Raw genomic sequence first — 22,695 nt, forward strand, 5'->3', positions numbered from 1 at the left:
TAAAGACAAGGCTCAACGGTAGGAGCAAGTACTTTGGTGGGCCATACAGAGAACTTTTCCTCTCCCCTTACTTGCACCCCTTTTCATGCCATCTTGCTGTGGGGAAACCAGTTGAAATCTCTCTGGGTACTCATCGACTCTGGGGCCGCTGAGAGCTTTCGAGCTGGGCATCCACACTAAAGTAGTGTTATCTAGGGATGTAACCCCCAGCCTGACCAGTAGTGTTATCTAGGGATGTAACCCCCAGCCTGACCAGTAGTGGTATCTAGGGATGTAACCACCAGCCTGACCAGTAGTAGTATCTAGGCATGTAACCCTCAGTCTGACCAGTAGTGTTATCCAGGGATGTAACCCCCAGCCTGACCAGTAGTGGTATCTAGGGATGTAACCCCCCAGCCTGACCAGTAGTGTTATCTAGGCATGTAACCCCCAGCCTGACCAGTAGTGGTATCTAGGGATGTAACCCCCAGTCTGACCAGTAGTGTTATCCAGGGATGTAACCCCCAGCCTGACCAGTAGTGGAATCTAGGGATGTAACCCCCAGCCTGACCAGTAGTGGTATCTAGGGATGTAACCCCCAGCCTGACCAGTAGTGTTATCTAGGGATGTAACCCCCAGCCTGACCAGTTGTGGTATCTAGGGATGTAACCCCCAGCCTGACCAGTAGTGGTATCTAGGCATGTAACCCCCAGCCTGACCAGTAGTGGTATCTAGGCATGTAACCCCCAGCCTGACCAGTAGTGGTATCTAGGGATGTAACCCCCAGCCTGACCAGTAGTGGTATCTAGGGATGTAACCCCCAGCCTGACCAGTAGTGTTATCTAGGGATGTAACCCCCAGCCTGACCAGTAGTGGTATCTAGGGATGTAACCCCCAGTCTGACCAGTAGTGTTATCCAGGGATGTAACCCCCAGCCTGACCAGTAGTGTTATCCAGGGATGTAACCCCCAGCCTGACCAGTAGTGTTATCTAGGGATGTAACCCCCAGCCTGACCAGTAGTGTTATCTAGGGATGTAACCCCCAGTCTGACCAGTAGTGTTATCTAGGGATGTAACCCCCAGCCTGACCAGTAGTGTTATCCAGGGATGTAACCCCCAGCCTGACCAGTAGTGTTATCTAGGGATGTAACCCCCAGCCTGACCAGTAGTGTTATCTAGGGATGTGACCCCCAGCCTGACCAGTAGTGGTAGCTAGGCATGTAACCCCCAGCCTAACCAGTAGTGTTATCTAGGGATGTAACCCCCAGCCTGACCAGTAGTGGTAGCTAGGGATGTAACCCCCAGCCTGATTAGTAGTGGTATCTAGGCATGTAACCCCCAGCCTGACCAGTAGTGGTATCCAGGGCTTTGTTGTTTCATAACAGAATGGAGGTAAATGTGTTTGAGGACCATCAATGGGCTACCTTTAATTGAGTTGTAGATGTTGATGTAGATGAATGGTACAGTAACAGTGCAGTACTCACAGGTCTGTTTTCTCTTGAAGATCCTGTGTGACTCATGCCATATGGTTGCGTTGTCATCATGCAGCTTGTACATTCGGTCCTTTTTCCAAGAGGAAGACTTTATTTTCATCAGCTTTCCCCCCACCAGCAAGAACTGAAGGTCCACATCGCCCTCTAAACCTAGTGGGGTCACACAGAGGTTAGAGGTCAGGCAGACATTAACCGTCACATAAAAGAGCTGCATCATTTGGCTCCCAAACGGCTCTTCATTCAAAATGCTTGAAAATCGACCTAGAACCAAAAATGTTTGATAAGGTTGTTAAGTTTGTTGTGGGTGTTATGGGTGTTATGGTTGTTATGGTTGTCATGGTTGTTAAAGGTGTTATGGGTTTTGTGGTTGTTCTGGGTGTTGTGGTTGTTATGATGTCATGGTTGTTAAGGTGTTATGGGTTTTGTGGTTGTTCTGGGTGTTGTGGTTGTTAAGGTGTTATGGGATTTGTGGTTGTTCTGGGTGTTGTGGGTGTTAAGGTGTTATGGGTGTTGTGGTTGTTAAGGTGTTATGGGTGTTATGGGTTTTGTGGTTGTTCTGGGTGTTGTGGTTGTTATGATGTCATGGTTGTTAAGGTGTTATGGGTTTTGTGGTTGTTCTGGGTGTTATGGTTGTTAAAGGTGTTATGGGTTTTGTGGTTGTTCTGGGTGTTGTGGTTGTTATGATGTCATGGTTGTTAAGGTGTTATGGGTTTTGTGGTTGTTCTGGGTGTTGTGGTTGTTATGATGTCATGGTTGTTAAGGTGTTATGGGTTTTGTGGTTGTTCTGGGTGTTGTGGTTGTTAAGGTGTTATGGTTGTTATGGTTGTCATGGTTGTTAAAGGTGTTATGGGTTTTGTGGTTGTTCTGGGTGTTGTGGTTGTTATGATGTCATGGTTGTTAAGGTGTTATGGGTTTTGTGGTTGTTCTGGGTGTTGTGGTTGTTAAGGTGTTATGGGATTTGTGGTTGTTCTGGGTGTTGTGGGTGTTAAGGTGTTATGGGTGTTGTGGTTGTTAAGGTGTTATGGGTGTTATGGGTTTTGTGGTTGTTCTGGGTGTTGTGGTTGTTAAGGTGTCATGGTTGTTAAGGTGTTATGGGTTTTGTGGTTGTTCTGGGTGTTGTGGTTGTTATGATGTCATGGTTGTTAAGGTGTTATGGGTTTTGTGGTTGTTCTGGGTGTTGTGGTTGTTATGGGTGTCATGGTTGTTATGGTTGTTATGGTTGTTAAGGTGTTATGCGCGTTATGGTTGTTAAGGTGTTATGGGTGTTATGGTTGTTATGGTTGATAAGGTGTTCTGGGTGTTATGGTTGTTAAGGTGTTATGGGTTTTGTTGTTGTTCTGGGTGTTGTGGTTGTTAAGGTGTTATGGGTGTTATGGGTTTTGTGGTTGTTCTGGGTGTTGTGGGTGTTGTGGTTGTTAAGGTGTTATGGGTGTTGTGGTTGTTAAGGTTGTTAAGTTTGTTGTGGGTGTTATGGGTGTTATGGTTGTTATGGTTGTCATGGTTGTTAAAGGTGTTATGGGTTTTGTGGTTGTTCTGGGTGTTGTGGTTGTTATGATGTCATGGTTGTTAAGGTGTTATGGGTTTTGTGGTTGTTCTGGGTGTTGTGGTTGTTAAGGTGTTATGGGATTTGTGGTTGTTCTGGGTGTTGTGGGTGTTAAGGTGTTATGGGTGTTGTGGTTGTTAAGGTGTTATGGGTGTTATGGGTTTTGTGGTTGTTCTGGGTGTTGTGGTTGTTATGATGTCATGGTTGTTAAGGTGTTATGGGTTTTGTGGTTGTTCTGGGTGTTATGGTTGTTAAAGGTGTTATGGGTTTTGTGGTTGTTCTGGGTGTTGTGGTTGTTATGATGTCATGGTTGTTAAGGTGTTATGGGTTTTGTGGTTGTTCTGGGTGTTGTGGTTGTTATGATGTCATGGTTGTTAAGGTGTTATGGGTTTTGTGGTTGTTCTGGGTGTTGTGGTTGTTAAGGTGTTATGGTTGTTATGGTTGTCATGGTTGTTAAAGGTGTTATGGGTTTTGTGGTTGTTCTGGGTGTTGTGGTTGTTATGATGTCATGGTTGTTAAGGTGTTATGGGTTTTGTGGTTGTTCTGGGTGTTGTGGTTGTTAAGGTGTTATGGGATTTGTGGTTGTTCTGGGTGTTGTGGGTGTTAAGGTGTTATGGGTGTTGTGGTTGTTAAGGTGTTATGGGTGTTATGGGTTTTGTGGTTGTTCTGGGTGTTGTGGTTGTTAAGGTGTCATGGTTGTTAAGGTGTTATGGGTTTTGTGGTTGTTCTGGGTGTTGTGGTTGTTATGATGTCATGGTTGTTAAGGTGTTATGGGTTTTGTGGTTGTTCTGGGTGTTGTGGTTGTTATGGGTGTCATGGTTGTTATGGTTGTTATGGTTGTTAAGGTGTTATGCGCGTTATGGTTGTTAAGGTGTTATGGGTGTTATGGTTGTTATGGTTGATAAGGTGTTCTGGGTGTTATGGTTGTTAAGGTGTTATGGGTTTTGTTGTTGTTCTGGGTGTTGTGGTTGTTAAGGTGTTATGGGTGTTATGGGTGTTATGGGTTTTGTGGTTGTTCTGGGTGTTGTGGGTGTTGTGGTTGTTAAGGTGTTATGGGTGTTGTGGTTGTTAAGGTGTTATGGGTGTTGTGGTTGTTAAGGTGTTATGGGTGTTATGGGTTTTGTTGTTGTTCTGGGTGTTGTGGTTGTTAAGGTGTTATGGGTGTTATGGGTGTTATGGGTTTTGTGGTTGTTCTGGGTGTTGTGGTTGTTAAGGTGTTATGGGTGTTATGGGTGTTATGGGTGTTACAGAAGAAGATCTTCAAAGGTAAGGCATGAGTTTTATGTTGCACCTAGCTCATTGAAATCTGATTTTCATGTGTTTGTATGCGGGGTGCTGATCCCCGTTACCGGGATCTTTTTAAGGTTGTTATGGTCGTTATGGGTGTTATGGGTGTTGTGGTGTTATGGTTATTATAGTGTTATAGTGTTATGGTTGTTGTGGTGTTATGGTTATTATAGTGCTATGGGTGTTATAGTGTTATGGTTATTATAGTGCTATGGGTGTTATAGTGTTATGGTTGTTGTGGTGTTATGGGTGTTATGGGTGTTATAGTGTTATGGGTGTTATGGGTGTTATGGTTATTATGGTTATTATAGTGCTATGGGTGTTATAGTGTTATGGTTGTTATGGGTGTTATGGTTATTATGGCTATTATAGTGCTATGGGTGTTATAGTGTTATGGTTGTTGTGGTGTTATGGGTGTTATGGGTGTTATAGTGTTATGGGTGTTATGGGTGTTATGGTTATTATGGTTATTATAGTGCTATGGGTGTTATAGTGTTATGGTTGTTGTTGTGTTATGGGTGTTATGGGTGTTATAGTGTTATGGGTGTTATGGGTGTTATGGGTGCTTTTTTTATTATCAAGATTTATTTAAACAGCAATGGATATGCACCAAGGTGTATGCACACTATTCATAACGTTTAGTCTGAAGTGATGCACAATCCAGTCATCATGCACTGTTTGAATGAACGTTTCTAAAGGCTTTCCCAAGAAACCTTGGGAAACAATTAAATGTTGACTGCAGAGTAGGTCTGTCTGGCAGAATGATATCATAGTGATTTGTATCAATCGCGGGGTAATTGTTTTGTAAACTCTGCCACCACATGTAGCGTACACTAACACCACTATCCAAACACAATGGTCTCTTGCTAGGCGTTCATTGAATTAAAGGACACGACTCCAAAACCATCATTAAGTTTGCAGACGACACAAAGGTGGTAGGCCTGATCATCGACAACGATGAGACAGCCTAAAGTGAGGAGGTCAGAGACCTGGCAGTGTGGTGCCAGGACAACAACCTCTCCCTCAATGTGATCAAGACAAAACAGATGCTCGTGGACAACAGGAAAAGGATGGCTGAGCAGGCCCTAACCTCTATCATTATAAACACAATCCTAACCTCTACCATTATAAACACAATCCTAACCTCTACCATTATAAACACAATCCTAACCTCTACCATTATAAACACAATCCTAACCTCTACCATTATAAACACAATCCTAACCACTACCTTACCCTGAACATATCCTAACATGAATGCAGCCCAACATGAACACAGCCCAACCTGAACACGGGTCAACGTGAACACGGGTCAACGTGAACACGGGTCAACATGAACACGCGTCAACATGAACACGGGTCAACGTGAACACGCGTCAACATGAACACGGGTCAACATGAACACGGGTCAACATGAACACGCGTCAACATGAACACGGGTCAACGTGAACACGCGTCAACATGAACATGGGTCAACGTGTACACGGCCCAACGTGAACACGGCCCAACCTGAACACGGCCCAACCTGAACACAGCCCAACCTGAACACAGCCCAACGTGAACACAGCCCAACGTGAACACAGCCCAACCTGAACACAGCCCAACATGAACACAGCCCAACATGAACACAGCCCAACCTGAACACAGCCCAACATGAACACAACCCAACCTGAACAGCCCAACCTGAACACAGCCCAACCTGAGAGCGCTACAGTGGAAGGTGGTGGTAGGAAAGAGAGGACTGCAAGGTGGTGGCAGGAAAGAGAGGACTGCAAGGTGGTGGCAGGAAATAGAGGACTGCAAGGTGGTGGCAGGAAAGAGAGGACTGCAAGGTGGTGGCAGGAAAGAGATGACTGCAAGGTGGTGGTAGGAAAGAGAGGACTGCAAGGTGGTGGCAGGAAAGAGAGGACTGTAAAGGTGGTGGTAAGAAAGAGAGGACTGCAAGGTGGTGGCAGGAAAGAGAGGACTGCAAGGTGGTGGCAGGAAAGAGAGGACTGCAAGGTGGTGGCAGGAAAGAGATGACTGCAAGGTGGTGGCAGGAAAGAGAGGACTGCAAGGTGGTGGTAGGAAAGAGATGACTGCAAGGTGGTGGTAGGAAAGAGAGGACTGCAAGGTGGTGGTAGGAAAGAGAGGACTGTAAGGTGGTGGTAGGAAAGAGAGGACTGCAAGGTGGTGGCAGGAAAGAGAGGACTGCAAGGTGGTGGCAGGAAAGAGAGGACTGTAAAGGTGGTGGTAGGAAAGAGAGGACTGTAAAGGTGGTGGTAGGAAAGAGAGGACTGTAAAGGTGGTGGTAGGAAAGAGAGGACTGTAAAGGTGGTGGTAGGAAAGAGAGGACTGTAAAGGTGGTGGTAGGAAAGAGAGGACTGTAAGGTGGTGGTAGGAAAGAGAGGACTGCAAGGTGGTGGTAGGAAAGAGAGGACTGTAAAGGTGGTGGTAGGAAAGAGAGGACTGTAAAGGTGGTGGTAGGAAAGAGAGGACTGTAAAGGTGGTGGTAGGAAAGAGAGGACTGCAAGGTGGTGGTAGGAAAGAGAGGACTGTAAAGGTGGTGGTAGGAAAGAGAGGACTGTAAAGGTGGTGGTAGGAAAGAGAGGACTGTGGCAAAGATGTTTTACATCTTCATAAAACATTTTTCATTTTCTTCAACAAATAATTTTTGCAGGAAAAAGAGAAATTCAGCAAAGATAGAAAAACCTGTCAGTAACAGCAACATGAGGAACCCTTAGATGTAAACCAGTGTTGTTCTCATAGTTGATCTGTTGGCTGTTTCTATATGAACCACAGGCTGACCAGCAGCACTGCAGAGATGAGTGTGTTTTCCTGACAAGTGTTGGAGGGAAAATAAAGCATTCCACATTCTAACCCCAACGCCAAACCAGATGTAGATGTTACTGTGAAAAGTTGAAAAGTTTTACAACGTCCTAGCGCTTTGTGCCAGACAGAATTTACTAAGTGCTCCCTTGATGATTAAACAGCTCCATAACGATCACATATTGCATTCTGGGAGCTCAACAGCCACACCACAGTCGTCTAAACATTGTTTACAACAGTTACAGTATAAAGACACCCTATAGGCATATTGTAACTGGGACTGAAAGGACATCCAACCTTTATTGAAGATTTAGATGAGCAGGGCTCCCATGCAAAAGACACATGGTCTCAATGGGACTTCCTATGTAAATAAAGACACATGGTCTCAATGGGACTTCCTATGTAAATAAAGACACATGGTCTCAATGGGACTTCCTATGTAAATAAAGACACATGGTCTCAATGGGACTTCCTGTGTAAATAAAGACACATGGTCTCAATGGGACTTCCTATGTAAATAAAGACACATGGTCTCAATGGGACTTCCTGTGTAGAATAAAGACACATGGTCTCAATGGGACTTCCTGTGTAAATAAAGACACATGGTCTCAATGGGACTTCCTATGTAAATAAAGACACATGGTCTCAATGGGACTTCCTGTGTAAATAAAGACATATGGTCTCAATGGGACTTCCTATGTAAAAAAAGACACATGGTCTCAATGGGACTTCCTGTGTAAATAAAGACACATGGTCTCAATGGGACTTCCTATGTAAATAAAGACACATGGTCTCAATGGGACTTCCTATGTAAATAAAGACACATGGTCTCAATGGGACTTCCTATGTAAATAAAGACACATGGTCTCAATGGGACTTCCTATGTAAATAAAGACACATGGTCTTCCTATGTAAATAAAGACACATGGTCTCAATGGGACTTCCTGTATAAATAAAGACACATTTACACACTTCCTGTGTAAATAAAAAGACACATGGTCTCACTGGGACTTCCTGTGTAAATAAAGAGATCTAGTTTCCATGGGACTTCCTGTGTAAATGTTATAATTTTATTTCAACTTTATTTAACCAGGTAGGCTAGTTGAGAACAAGTTCTCATTTGCAACTGCGACCTGGCCAAGATAAAGCATAGCAGTGTGAACAGACAACACAGAGTTACACATGGAGTAAACAATAAACAATAAACAAGTCAATAACATAATAGAAAAAAAAGAATCTATAAACATTGTGTGCAAAAGGCATGAGGAAGTAGGCAATAAATAGGCCATAGGAGTGAATAATTACAATTTAACACTGGATAAAGAGTGAGTCATTTAAAGAGATCTGGTCTCACTGGGACTTCATGTGGTCCTGTGTGGCTCTTGCAACACCAGGGTTGTGGGTTAGATTCCCACAGGGGACCCGTACGAAAAAGGTAAGAGAACGTGTGCACTCACTACTGTAGTGGCTCTGGATAAGAGAGTCTGCTAAATGACTCAAATGTAAATAAATCCCTACTGTTTGTTTATTTATTCTATGTACTGTATGTGAATGTCGTCCACGTGACTGATTCATGTTTGGAATAGTAAAAAGGCTCATACTATATATCCTGATATTTTGTCATTACGACATGCCTTCATATCACCACTATCAATACTATTTTCATGGCTAATTTTCTACATGTTGAGCCATTTTAGCATTTGATGCGGCCTTCCTGCACACTCCTTGCGAGAAAATGCTCCAATCACAATTGTAGGCATGGGTGGCGGTGGTGTCCCTTGCCAAAAGAAGATCCAGGAGTAGTACTTTGTCTACCGCCAGCCTGTGTATTCAGCAACTGCCATGCTATGTCTTTGCAAAAATATAACAGACTGCCCTGAAAGCTGACAGACAGGTAACACCTCGTGTTCAGGAAACCCTACCTAAGCGTTTGCCATTCTCCTGTTCTCACGTGCTCTTGGAACACCTCCTCTGATTTAGTCCTTTTCAGACATTTATGCAAACAATACATCAGGAACACCTTTCACTTCTCTCCTCTAATATATCCCGATGCTACCGATGCTACCGATGCTTCCTTTAGAAATTTGCAAAAATAAGCTCAAAAGTCATGACATTCGCAGGTCTGCGAGGACAGGGCGTGTTCCCTACACTGCAAAAAATAATGATAACGCTTCATTTTAAGGGGTCTCTATTACAGGGTAATAACACTGAAACAACAAGCAAGACACAGCCAAGACAACACAGGAGTGGCTTCGAAACAAATCTCAATGTCCTTGAGTGGACAAGAAATTTGCATCCTGTAGTACTAACTCAAAAATGTTCTAGGACACTGTAAAGTCCATGGAAAATAAGAGCACCTCCTCCCAGCTGGGACACTGTAAAGTCCATGGAAAATAAGAGCTCCTCCTCCCAGCTGGGACACTGTAAAGTCCATGGAAAATAAGAGCACCTCCTCCCAGCTGGGACACTGTAAAGTCCATGGAGAATAAGAGCACCTCCTCCCAGCTGCCCACTGCTCTGAGGTTAGGAAACACTGTCACCACCGATAAATCCACTATAATTGAGAATTTCAATAAGCATTTCTCTACGGCTGGTCATGCTTTCCACCTGTCTACCCCTACCCCAGACAACTGCCCGGTACCCACCGCAGCAACCCGCCAAAGCCCCCACCATTTCTCCTTCACCCAAATCCAGATAGCTGATGTTCTGAAAGAGCTGCAAAATCTAGACCCATACAAATCAGCCGGGCTAGACAATCTGGACCCTCTCTTTCTAAAATTATCTGCCGAAATTGTTGCAACCCCTATTACTAACCTGTTCAACCTCTTTCGTATCGTCTGAGATTCCCAAAGATTGGAAAGCTACCGTGGTCATCCCCCTCGTCAAAGGGGGTGACACTCTAGACCCAAACTGCTACAGACCTATATCTATCCTACCATGTCTTTCTAAGGCACATATGTCAGAGTCAAGGCCCGCGGGCCACATCCGGCCCGCAAGAAGGTTTTTTACGGCCCCTGGGATGATCTTGATTTATTATTAGAACCGGCCCGCAGCAAGCCGGCAGCCCGCAGATCTTTTACACGCACCAATACTACATTTCCCACAATGCAAAGGTGACGCACCGAGCAGTAGGCTGCTTCATTTCAATATTTATTGGCACAGCAGTCGTCAGCATCACAGTAAAATTAACTTTCAGATACCCATCAAAAATGGCAAAACGGAAGGTGGATACTGAGAACCGGGGGTTTCAAACAAGGTGGGAGTCGGAGTATATGTTCACGAAGGTAGCTGGAAAACCTGTGTGTCTTCTGTGTGGAGAAAGTGTGGCGGTACTGAAAGAGTATAATCTGAGACGACATTATGAAACGAAACACGCGGACAAAAACAAGAATATGGACATGGAACAAAGGCTACAAAAGGCAGAGGAATTAAAACGAGGCCTCAAATCTCGACAGGCTCTGTTCAAAAAAGCCAAATCACAAGGCCAGGCTGCTGTCAAGGCCAGTTTTATTTTGGCAGAAGAGATCGCTAAATCAGCCCGGCCATTTACGGAGGGGGATTTCATCAAAAACTGCATGATTAAAGTTTGTGACGAAGTTTGCCCAGAAAAAAGGCAACTCTTTTTAAATGTGAGTCTGAGCAGAAACACCATTGCCGAGAGAGTAGACCAGTTGTCCATCAATCTAAAAGAGCAGCTTGTGAAAAAGGGAAAAGATTTTATTGCATATTCCTTGGCTGTGGATGAGAGCACCGACATTTCTGACATTGCCCAGTTGTCAATTTTCATCCGCGGAGTGGACTCCAACCTAAGCGTGACAGAGGAGTTTTTGGCTTTACGTCCTATGCATGGCACAACTACGGGGCATGATTTGTATGAAGAGGTGTCAAGATGTGTAAATGAGATGGAGCTGCCTTGGGAAAAACTCGTGGGTTTGACAACCGACGGAGCACCTGCGATGTGTGGACACAGGAGCGGACTGGTGGCGAAGATACGGGAAAAGATGCAAGAGGAAAACGCGACAGGTGAGCTGACAGCTTATCATTGTATCATACACCAGGAAGCGTTGTGCGGTAAAGCCTTGAAAATGGAGCATGTAATGAGCATCATCACGCGCACAGTTAACTTTATCAGAGCCAAAGGTTTGAATCACCGCCAGTTCAAGGCATTTCTGACGGAGTTAGAAACGGAGCATGGTGATTTGCCTTATCACACAGAGGTGCGATGGCTAAGCCAGGGAAAGGTGCTTCAAAGATGTTTCGAGCTTCGTGAGGAGATTTGTCTGTTCTTGGACAGCAAAGGGAAAGACACAACACAACTCCGAGACGAAATGTTTCTGTGTGAAATGGCTTTTCTGTGTGACATTACGAGTCATCTGAATGCAATAAACTTGCAGCTGCAGGGTCGGGATCGTGTCATCTCTGATATGTACAGTACAGTGAAGGCATTTAAAACCAAACTGACTCTGTGGGAGACGCAGATGCGGAAAGAAAATTTGAGCCACTTTCCCAGCTGCCAGACCATAAAAGAGAAGCTCTCTACCAGTGCGTTCCCGAGCACACAGTTGGCTGATAAAATAGGTATGCTTGCCGCTGACTTTCGACGCCGATTTGCTGACTTTGAAGCACAAAAAAGCAGGTTGGAACTGCTCGGTAACCCATTTGCTGTTGACGTGGAAAGCTCACCACCAAACCTCCAAATGGAGTTGATTGACCTCCAATGCAATGATGCACTGAGGGCAAAATATGCGGCAGTGGGTGCTGCGGAGTTCGCCCGTTTCCTCCCCGGCACAATGCCCCAGCTGCGCATCCAGGCTGCTCAAACGTTGTCTATGTTTGGCAGCACATACCTGTGTGAACAACTGTTTTCTTTGATGAACCTGAACAAAACATCACACAGAAGTCGACTTACTGCTGAACACCTCCACTCAATTCTGAGGATTTCTTCAGCTCAGAGCCTTACCCCGAACATTGATGAACTTGTGGAAAAGATGGGACACCACCAAGTATCACCCTCAACCTCAAACAAGTGAACATTACTGTGCAATCACATATTTAGAGTTTTTACTCAGTTCAAGTTTAAAAGTTAAAATTTAATATTTGTTTTCACTGCATGTTACTTCTCCTTAAACAAAGTGTTGTTTTTGATTAATAGATTTTTGCACTTTATTTTTTTGTATTTCAATCCAATTATATTTTAAAAATATTTCAGTTGAGTGGATGATAGAAAATTGCTATTATTGTTTTTTCTTTGAAGTAAATTTAGCCCACTTTTGCTAAAATAGAAAATATAGTCTACTGATGGTGCCTTGAATACCGGTTTCTTTCATTTAATGTTCATGTTATGGGGATATTTATATAAAGGAAATTTGTCTTTTGTGTCTGTTGAAAATTAAAGATTACTGACAGAGCCATAAGAAAATATTGCTTTATTTATCTGATCATATTGTAATATATTTGTTAGGTTTTCAGTAGGTTCAATTAGGTTCACTAGACTATATGCGTCATTTAAAAAATTTTCAATGAACATTCGAACAGTCCGGCCCTCGTCTTGTAGCTGATTTTTTTATTTGGCCCTCCGTCCATTTGACTTTGACACCCCTGTTCTAAGGTCTTCGAAAGCCAAGTTAACAAACAGATTAACAACCATTTCGAAACCCACCGTACCTTTTCCGCTATGCAATGTGGTTTCAGAGCTGGTCATGGGTGCACCTCAGAACCTGGAGCGTGGCTAAACGACATCATAACCGCCATCGATAAGAGACATTACTGTGCAGCTGTTTTCACCGACCTGGCCAATGCTTTCGACTCTGTCAATCACCACATTCTTATTGGCAGACTCGACAGCCTTGGTTTCTCAAATGATTGCCTCGCCTGGTTCACCAACTACTTCTCTGATAGAGTTCAGTGTGTCAAATCGGAGGGCCTGTTGTCCGGACCTCTGGCAGTCTCTATTGGTGTGCCACAGGGTTCAATTCTCGGGCCCACTCTCTTCTCTGTATACATCAATGATGTTGCTCTTGCTGCTGGTGATTCTCTGATCAACCCCTATGCAGACGACACCATTCTGTATACTTCTGGCCCCTCTTTGGACACTGTGTTAACTAACCTCCAGACGAGCTTCAATGCCATACAACTCTCCTTCCGTGGCCTCCAACTGCTCTTAAATGCAAGTAAAACTAAATGCATGCTATTCAATCACTGCCCGCACCTGCTCGCCCGTCCAGCATCACTACTCTGGACTAGAGGTCGACCGATTATGATTTTTCAACGCTGATACAGATTATTGGAGGACCAAAAAAGCCGATACCGATTAATCGGCCGATTTGTGTTTATTTATTTGTAATAATGACAATTACAACAATACTGAATGAACACTTATTTTAACTTAATATAATACATCAATAAAATCAATTTAGCCTCAAGTAAATAATGAAACATGTTCAATTTGGTTTAAATAATGCAAAAACAAAGTGTTGGAGAAGAAAGTAAAAGTGCAATATGTGCTATGTAAGAAAGCTAACGTTTAAGTCCTTGCTCAGAACATGAAAGCCGGTGGTTCCTTTTAACACGAGTCTTCAATATTCCCAGGTAAGAAGTTTTAGGTTGTAGTTATTATAGGAATTATAGAACTATTTCCCTCTATACCATTTGTATTTCATTAACCTTTGACTATTAGATGTTCTTATAGGCACTTTAGTATTGCCAGTGTAAAGGTATAGCTTCCGTCCCTCTCATTGGCTCCTCCCTGGACAACGACAACAGCCACCATCGAAGCAACGTTACCCATGCAGAGCAAGGGGAACAACTACTAGAAGGCTCAGGGCGAGTGACGTTTGAAACGCTATTAGCGCACACTAACTAGCTAGCCATTTCACTTCGGTTACGCCAGCCTCATCTCAGGAGTTGATAGGCTTGAAGTCATAAACAGCGCAAAGCTTGAAACACAACGAAGAGCTGCTAACAAAACGCACAAAAGTGCTGTTTGAATGAATGTTTACGCGCCTGCTTCTGCCTACCACCGCTCAGTCAGATACTTGTATGCTTGTATGCTCAGTCAGATTATATGCAACGCAGGACACGTTAGATAATATCTAGTAATATCATCAACCATGTGTAGTTAACTAGTGATTATGATTGATTGTTTTTCTAAGATAAATTTAATGCTAGCTAGCATCTTACCTTGGCTTACTGCATTCGCGTAATAGGCAGTCTCCTTGTAGAGTGCAACGAGAGAGCGGCAGGTCGTTATTGCGTTGGACTAGTTAACTGTAAGGTTGCAAGATTGAATCCCCCGAGCTGACAAGGTGAAAATCTGTCGTTCTGCCCCTTAACGAGGCAGTTAACCCACCGTTCCTCGCCCGTCATTGAAAATAAGAATGTGTTCTTAACTCACTTGCCTAATTAAATAAAGGTATATAAAAAAAATACAAATCGGTGCCCAAAAATACAGATTTCCGATTGTTATGAAAACTTGATATCGGCCCTAATTAATCGGCCATTCCGATTAATCGGTCGACCTCTACTCTGGACGGCTCTGACTTAGAATACGTGGACAACTACAAATACCTGGGTGTCTGGTTAGACTGTAAACTCTCTTTCCAGACTCACATTAAGCATCTCCAATCCAAAATTAAATCTAGAATCGGCTTCCTATATCGCACCAAAGCATCCTTCACTCATGCTGCCAAACATACCCTCGTAAAACTGACCATCCTACCGATCCTCGACTTCAGCGATGTCATCTATAAAATAGCCTTCAACACCCTACTCAACAAACTGGATGCAGTTTATCACAGTGCCATCTGTTTTGTCACCAAATCCCTATATACTACCCACCATTGCGACCTGTACGCTCTCGTTGGTTGGCCCTCGCTTCATACTCGTCGCCAAACCCACTGGCTACAGGTTATCTACAAGTCTCTGCTAGGTAAAGCTCCGCCTTATCTCAGCTCACTGGTCACCATAGCAGCACCCACTCGTAGCACGCGCTCCAGCAGCACTGGTCACCCCCAAAGCCAATTCCTCCTTTGGTCGTATTTCCTTACAGTTCTCTAATGCCAATGACTGGAACAAACTGCAAAAATCTCTGAAGCTAGAGACATCTCCCTCACTAGCTTTAAGCACCAGCTGTCAGAGCAGCTCACAGACCACTGCACCTGTACATAGCCCATCTGTAAACAGCCCATCTATCTATCTACCTATCATCCCCATACTGTATTTATTTATGTATCTTTCTCCTTTGCACCCCAGTATCTCTACCTGCACATTCATCTTCTGCACATCTACCATTCCAGTGTTTAATTGTTATATTGTAATTACTTCGCCACCATGGCCTATTTATTGCCTTAACTTACCTAATTTGCACTCACTGTATATTGATTTTTTGTTTTCTTTTGTTCTACTGTATTATTAACTGTATGTTTTGTTTATTCCACGTGTAACTCTGTGTTGTTGTATGTGTCGAATTGCTATGCTTTATCTTGGCCAGAACTTGTTCTCAACTAGCCTACCTGGTGAACATTTTTTTTTAAATGCCAAAGCCAGGACTTGAACATCTCTGGAGAGACCTGAAAATAGCTGTGCAGCAACGCTCCCCATCCAACCTGACAGATCTTGAGAAGAATGGGAGAAACTCCAAACAGAGTTGTGCAAAGCTTGTAGCATCATACCCAAGAAGACTCAAGGCTGTAATCGCTGCCAAAGGTGCTTCAACAAAGTACTGAGTAAAGGGTCTGAATACTTACGTAAATGTGATATTAGAGTTTTTTTTATATCAATTTGCAACATTTATAAAGATTTGTTTTTGCTTTGTTATTATGGGATATTGTGTGTAGATTGATGATGAGCTTGGAGGGTACTATGGTGTTGAATGCTGAGCTATAGTCAATGAACTGCATTCTTACATAGGTATTCCTCTTGTCCAGATGTCATAGGATGCCACCTTTCCAACAAGTCAGTTCGTCAAATGTTATTGTGAAGTGGAAACGTCTAGGAGCAACAAAGTCTCAGCAGCGAAATGGTAGGCCATACAAGCTCACAGAACGAGACCGATGAGTGCTGAAGCACATAGTACGTAAAAATCATCTGTCTTTGGTTGCAACACTCACCACCGAGTTCCAAACTGCCTCTGGAAGCAACGTCAGCACAAGAACTGTTTGTCTGGAGATTCATGAAATGTGTTTCCATGGCCGAGCAGCCGCACACAAGCCTAAGATCACCATGCGTAAATGCCAAACGTCGGCAGGAGAGAAGTAAAGCTCACTACCATTGGACTCTGGAGCAGTTGAAACACGTTCTCTGGAGTGATGAATCACGCTTCACCAATCTGGGTTTGGTGGATCCCAGGATAACGCTAGCTGCCCCAATGCACAGTGCCAACTGTAAAGTTTGGCGGAGGAGGACTAATGGTCTGGGGCTGTTTTTCATGGTTCGGGCCCCTTAGTTCCAGTGAATGGAAATCTTAACGCTACAGCACATAATGACATTCTAGACGATTCTGTGCTTCCAACTTTTTGGCAACAGTCTGGGGGAAGGCCCTTTCCTGTTTCAGCATGACAATGCCCCCGTGCACAAAGGGAGGCCCACACAGAAATTATTTGTCGAGATTGGTGTGGAAGAACTTCACTGGCCTGCACAGAACCCTGACCTCAACCCCATCAAACACCTTTGGGATGAATTGGAACGCCGACTCCGAGCCAGGCCTAATCGCCCAACATCAGTGCCCGACCTCGCTAATGCTCTTGTGGCTGAATGGAAGCAAGTCCCCGCAGCAATGTTCTAACATCTAGTGGAAAGCCTTCCTTCCCAGAAGAGTGGAGGCTGTTCTAGCAGAAAATGGGGACTAACTCCATATTAATGCCCATGATTTCAAAATGAGATGTTCGACGAGGAAGTGCCCACATACTTTAGTGTATATTGGAGAAAGGTTTCTATACCTTCTCTGATGATAGCTAGCTAGTAAGCTAATTGTTGTATATTCTTCTTCACTCCCACAGACTCCCACAAGGTCTCAGACTCCAGGATGGGACAATGCTTACAAAGAAACAGATAAAGAAGAAACAGACATGGTTGATTTCCTTTGCTACTTGTAATGTTAAAAAGGGTAGAGAATGACGATCTCGTTTTCTCATAATTAGCTATCTAGCTAGCTAGGCTACTCACCAGACTATAGGCTGCAGATTTGAGTCACTACTATTAAAATAGTTATTTTATGTTATGGAGTAGGCCAATATATCTTTGTTAATTCTAATTAATACACTTATTAACCCAATAATAAAAATCCATATTGTTTTGTAGGAAATGTAAGGTATTTTTACATGTTGCGATAAAGTTGACTAAAGTCCTTAGAGCAGCCTCAATTCGTTGGGGAATGGACTCTACAAGGTGTCGAAAGTTTTCCACAGGGATGCTGGCTCATGTTGACTCGAATGCTTCCCACAGTTACGTCAAGTTTCCTGGATGTCCTTTGGGTGGTGGACGATTCTTGATACACACGGGAAACAGTTGAGTGTGAAAAACCCAGCGGCGTTGCAGATCTTGACTCAAACCGGTTTGCCTTCCACCGACTACCATACCCCGTTCAAAGGCACCTAAATATTTTGTCTTACCCATTCACCTTCTGAATGGCCCACAATCCATGCCTCCTTTGTCTCACAAATCCTTCTTTAACCTGTCTCCTCCACTTCATCTACACTGATTGAAGTGGATTTAACAAGTGACATCAATAAGGGATCATAGCTTTCACCTGGTCAGTCTATGTCATGTTCCTAATGTTTTGTATTGTCACTGTATATACAGGAGGTAACATACTATGTAGGTAGACATTGATTACAAGTTTCCCTCCATATATACTTCATTTTAACTAGCTCAATCGTGTGTAACACATAGTAATTACATTGTACTTCTGCAGATACTATATGTCCTCTGTGGTGTCCCAGTGGGTTTATCCTCTGTGGTGTCCTAGTGGGTTTATCCTCTGTGGTGTCCCAGTGGGTTTATCCTCTGTGGTGTCCCAGTGGGTGTATCCTCTGTGGTGTCCCAGTGGGTGTATCCTCTGTGGTGTCCCAGTGGGTGTATCCTCTGTGGTGTCCCAGTGGGTGTATCCTCTGTGGTGTCCTAGTGGGTTTATCCTCTGTGGTGTCCTAGTGGGTTTATCCTCTGTGATGTCCCAGTGGGTGTATCCTCTCACTCGGATGGCAAGGAGGTTCACGCTGTCATAACGGGTAACATACACATTAATTATAAGTCATTTAAAAAAATTATAATCTGTGATGACACCCGTATGGTAGACCCCAATCAGTGAAGCTGACATAGGATCTGGTCTGTTATTGTAAGGTAGACCCCAGTCAGTCAGGTTGACAAATAAAAACAGGTCTTTAGAAATGTTTGCAAATGTATTAAAAATAAAAACATAATTACCTTATTTACATAAGTATTCAGACCCTTCGCTATGAGACTTGAAATTGAGCTCAGGTGCATCCTGTTTTCATTGATCATCCTTGAGATGTTTCTACATCTTGATTGGAGTCCACCTGTGGTATATTCAATTGATTGGACATGATTTGGAAAGGCACACACCTGTCTATATAAGGTCCCAAAGTTGACAGTGCATGTCAGAGCAAAAACCAAGCCATGAGGTTGAAGGAAATGTCCGTAGAGCTTCGAGGCAGGGTTGAGTCGAGGCACAGATCTGAGGAAGCGTACCAAAAAAGGTCAGCCGTATTGAAAGTCCCCAAGAACACAGTGGCCTCCATCATTCTTAAATTGAAGAAGTTTGGAACCACAAAGACTCTTCCTAGAGCTGGCCGCCCTGCCAAACTGAACAATCGGGGGAGAAGGGCCTTGGTCAGGGAGGTGACCAAGAACCTGATGGTCACTCTGACAGAGCTCCGGAGTTCCTCTGTGGAGAGGAACTCCTCAGTAAAAGGCACATGAAATCCAGTTTGGAGTTTGCCAAAAGACACCTAAAGGACTCAGACCAAGATTCTCTGGTCTGATGAAACCAAGATTGAACTCTTTGGCCTGAATGCTAAGCGTCACATCTGGAGGAAACCTGGCACCATCACTACGGTGAAGCATGGTGGTGGCAGCATCAAGCTGTGGGGATGTTTTTCAGTGGCAGGGACTGGGAGACTAGTCAGGATTGAGGGAAAGATGAACGGAGCAAAGTACAGAGAGATCCTTGATGAAAACCTGCTCCAGAGGGCTCAGGACCTCAGACTGTGGCGAAGGTTCACCTTCCAACAGGACAACGACCCTAAGCACACAGCCAAGACAACGCAGGAGTGGCTTCAGGACAAGTCTCAATGTCCTTGAGTGGCCCAGCCAGAGCCCGGACTTGAACCCAATGAAACATCTCTGGAGACATGAAAAAAACTGTATAGCAATGCTCCCCATCCAGTCTGACAGAACTTGAGAGGATCTGCAGAGAAAAATAGGAGAAACTCTCCAAATACAGGTGTGCCAAGCTTGTAGCGTCATACCCAAGAAGACTCAATGCCGTAATCGCTGCCAAAGGTGCTTCAACAAAGTACTGAGTAAAGGGTCTGAATAATTATGTAAATGTGATATTTCCAGTGGGTTATGGGGTATTGTGTGTAATGTATCTGTAACGTATGAAAATGTAGAAAAAGTCAAGGGTTCTGAATACTTTCCGAAGGCACTGTACATTTTTGTATTATTCTCATGCCTCATGGGGAAAGGAATCTAAAAGTAGCTGAAAGTAATCCGATTACTTTTCTGAGTTTGGGTAATCCAAAAGTTACATAGTTACAAATGTTGGACAGGTAACTAGTAACTGTAATGGATTACATTTAGAAAGTAAGCTACCCAGCCCTGGTGGTGAGTCAGTTGGACATAGTTCACATGTTAAGTAGTATCTGTTAATTACTGCTCTGTCCTTCCTTGTTCATTTAAGTGTAAATTGGAGTTAAATGAATGTATTTTTTTGGTTAGGATAAGGTAAGACAAAATCAAGGGGTATATCAATGACTGTGGCCACTGTTAATTGCAGTCAGATACAGCAAGATGCAGACTATCCAGCATACAACAACGCCTAAGGTGCATTGGCTACCCTTTATCACTTATCATTCACAGAAGGAAGGAGTTGGCTCCTGGGATGTATTCTCCCTGGTTGGCTGCCTCTCTCTGCCTGCTCCCTGGTTGGCTGCCTCTCTCTACCTGCTCCCTGGTTGGCTGCCTCTCTCTGCCTGCTCCCTGGTTGGCTGCCTCTCTCTACCTGCTCCCTGGTTGGCTGCCTCTATCTACCTGCTCCCTGGTGGGCTGCCTCTCTCTGCCTGTCTCCAGACATAATAACATCTGATCTGGCTGCACACAAACATGTTGTTGCTCATCAATAAACCACACTGTTAATTCCAAACGTTAAGTATTTATTCTACTTATTCTTCCTAGGACAATAACGACCATTACTTTGTCATTGGTTTAACACCTGCCCTACACAAGACGCAGGACAACATTCTCAGAAAGCATGACAACAATCTCAGTCAGTCAGCCCTACACAAGACGCATGACAACAATCTCAGTCAGTTAGCCCTACACAAGACGCATGACAACAATCTCAGTCAGTTAGCCCTACACAAGACGCAGGACAACAATCTCAGTCAGTCAGCCCTACACAAGACGCAGGACAACAATCTCAGTCAGTCAGCCCTATACATGACGCATGACAACAATCTCAGTCAGTTAGCCCTATACAAGACGCAGGACAACAATCTCAGTCAGTTAGCCCTATACATGACGCATGACAACAATCTCAGTCAGTCAGCCCTACACAAGACGCAGGACAACAATCTCAGTCAGTCAGCCCTATACAAGACGCAGGACAACAATCTCAGTGAGTCAGCCCTATACATGACGCATGACAACAATCTCAGTCAGTCAGCCCTATACATGACGCATGACAACAATCTCAGTCAGTCAGCCCTTTACAAGATGCAGGACAACAATCTCAGTCAGTCAGCCCTACACAAGACTCAGGACAACAATCTCAGTCAGTTAGCCCTATACATGACGCATGACAACAATCTCAGTCAGTCAGCCCTACACAAGACGCAGGACAACAATCTCAGTCAGTCAGCCCTATACAAGACGCAGGACAACAATCTCAGTCAGCCCTATACATGACGCATGACAACAATCTCAGTCAGTCAGCCCTATACAAGAAGCATGACAACAATCTCAGTCAGTCAGCCCTACACAAGACTCGGGACAACAATCTCAGTCAGTCAGTCAGCCCTACACAAGAAGCAGGACAACAACCTCAGTCAGTCAGCCCTACACAAGACGCAGGATAATAATCTCAGTCAGTCAGCCCTATACAAGACACATGACAACAAAATCAGACAAACAAATCACATTCCACTCAAGCATTACTGGTCACAACGCCCATTGAGGAATGGAATCAAACGGATGTTACAGTGGTTCTGGTAATAGAGCATAAAAAAGAAGGTTCTCTAAATATGAACAGATATCACACAATAGTCCATATATCTGCAGCTCAACCTACCATGTTTTCCCGCTTTGCCGTTTGATTCCATTCGGATTCGATAAGATCAGTTCCAAATTGCCTGTGCGTAAAATCACTCCACGGGTCAGAAATGACGCGCACGTACAAATCCAAGGGTCTCTATGGATAAATAGCAAAGCGGCGATAGAAAGCGTTGGGCACTTTCGGCTGCCGATTAGATCCAGACAGACAGTGCGCAAAGTAGCCGGTAGTCTACAGCATAACCAGTACGAAGTATGCGCCCTGCCCTTCAGCCCAACCAGCCAACACCCTCCGCACCGCCACACCGGTCGGACGGGTGATCGTATTGCAGCCTGGGCTAGGCTACACCTCTTCATGGAATTCCTGACGCAGGGGAAATTCTGATTTGTTTTCCAATACATATTTCTACTGCTGTGTGTCTTTGTGTTTCCTTGCACTGGAACAAGACACAATGCTAAATTAATCACGGTTATGCCATGGAGACAAAGGACAGTCCTTACTCAAGGGACAGTCCTATCCGGGATCCTTGGGACGCCCTTACTCTAATCCCTAACCATAACTTTTATTTGACCATAATCTTAATCTTTACTTTAACAATTTGAAATGTCAACGTCAATGGCATAGGGACATCCAAAGGACCCAGAATAGCAAGGACCCTTCATTACCCACCGTCTCTGACTTTACCCGAAGCCAGTGGCTACCTTGACTCTCTGCTCGACCAATCGTTGAGTGGAAAGTGAAATGGAAGCACTACAAATAAATGTAATGTCAATTCGTAGTAAAGCGAATAATAATAAATTGTCAACACGCATTGATTGGTATTGCAAAATAATGATGCCTTGTTAATGTTGTGAATGTCACCAAAAATCATACTTTTGCTATTATTTATGTAACGAATGACCTCTACTGGTGTAATTTGGAACTGAAGACTTAATTGTGTTGTGTGTCTTCACAATAATGCCAGGTAGAAATCAAGTCCCATGTGTCCTTTGTCAGTTCATGGTCATAATGCTTTACAGTGAGTTGGTCTCCCCAATAATGCCAGGGAGAAATCAAGTCCCAGGTGTCCTTTGCCAGTT

General features: G+C 44.0%; 1 protein-coding gene across 2 annotated transcripts in view; it reads right to left on the minus strand.

The window, feature by feature from the left end:
* plcd1a (phospholipase C, delta 1a) overlaps window positions 1-21,934 on the minus strand; it is a 66,950-nt gene extending 45,016 nt beyond the window's left edge. Inside the window, exons 1-2 of one of the 2 annotated variants that reach the window (XM_021620007.2) lie at window positions 21,635-21,934; window positions 1,464-1,622 (exon numbers count right to left, since the gene is read on the minus strand). In XM_021620007.2, the coding sequence (XP_021475682.2) occupies window positions 1,464-1,622; window positions 21,635-21,665 (190 nt within the window). In that variant the 5' untranslated portion in view covers window positions 21,666-21,934. The remainder of the gene's footprint in view (window positions 1-1,463; window positions 1,623-21,634) is intronic. The other variant, XM_036934637.1, reaches the window with a different exon arrangement.
* Between the last annotated feature and the right edge of the window lie 761 nt (window positions 21,935-22,695).

Source organism: Oncorhynchus mykiss, chromosome 11, assembly GCF_013265735.2.
Source record: "Oncorhynchus mykiss isolate Arlee chromosome 11, USDA_OmykA_1.1, whole genome shotgun sequence".
Lineage (NCBI taxonomy): Eukaryota > Metazoa > Chordata > Actinopteri > Salmoniformes > Salmonidae > Oncorhynchus > Oncorhynchus mykiss.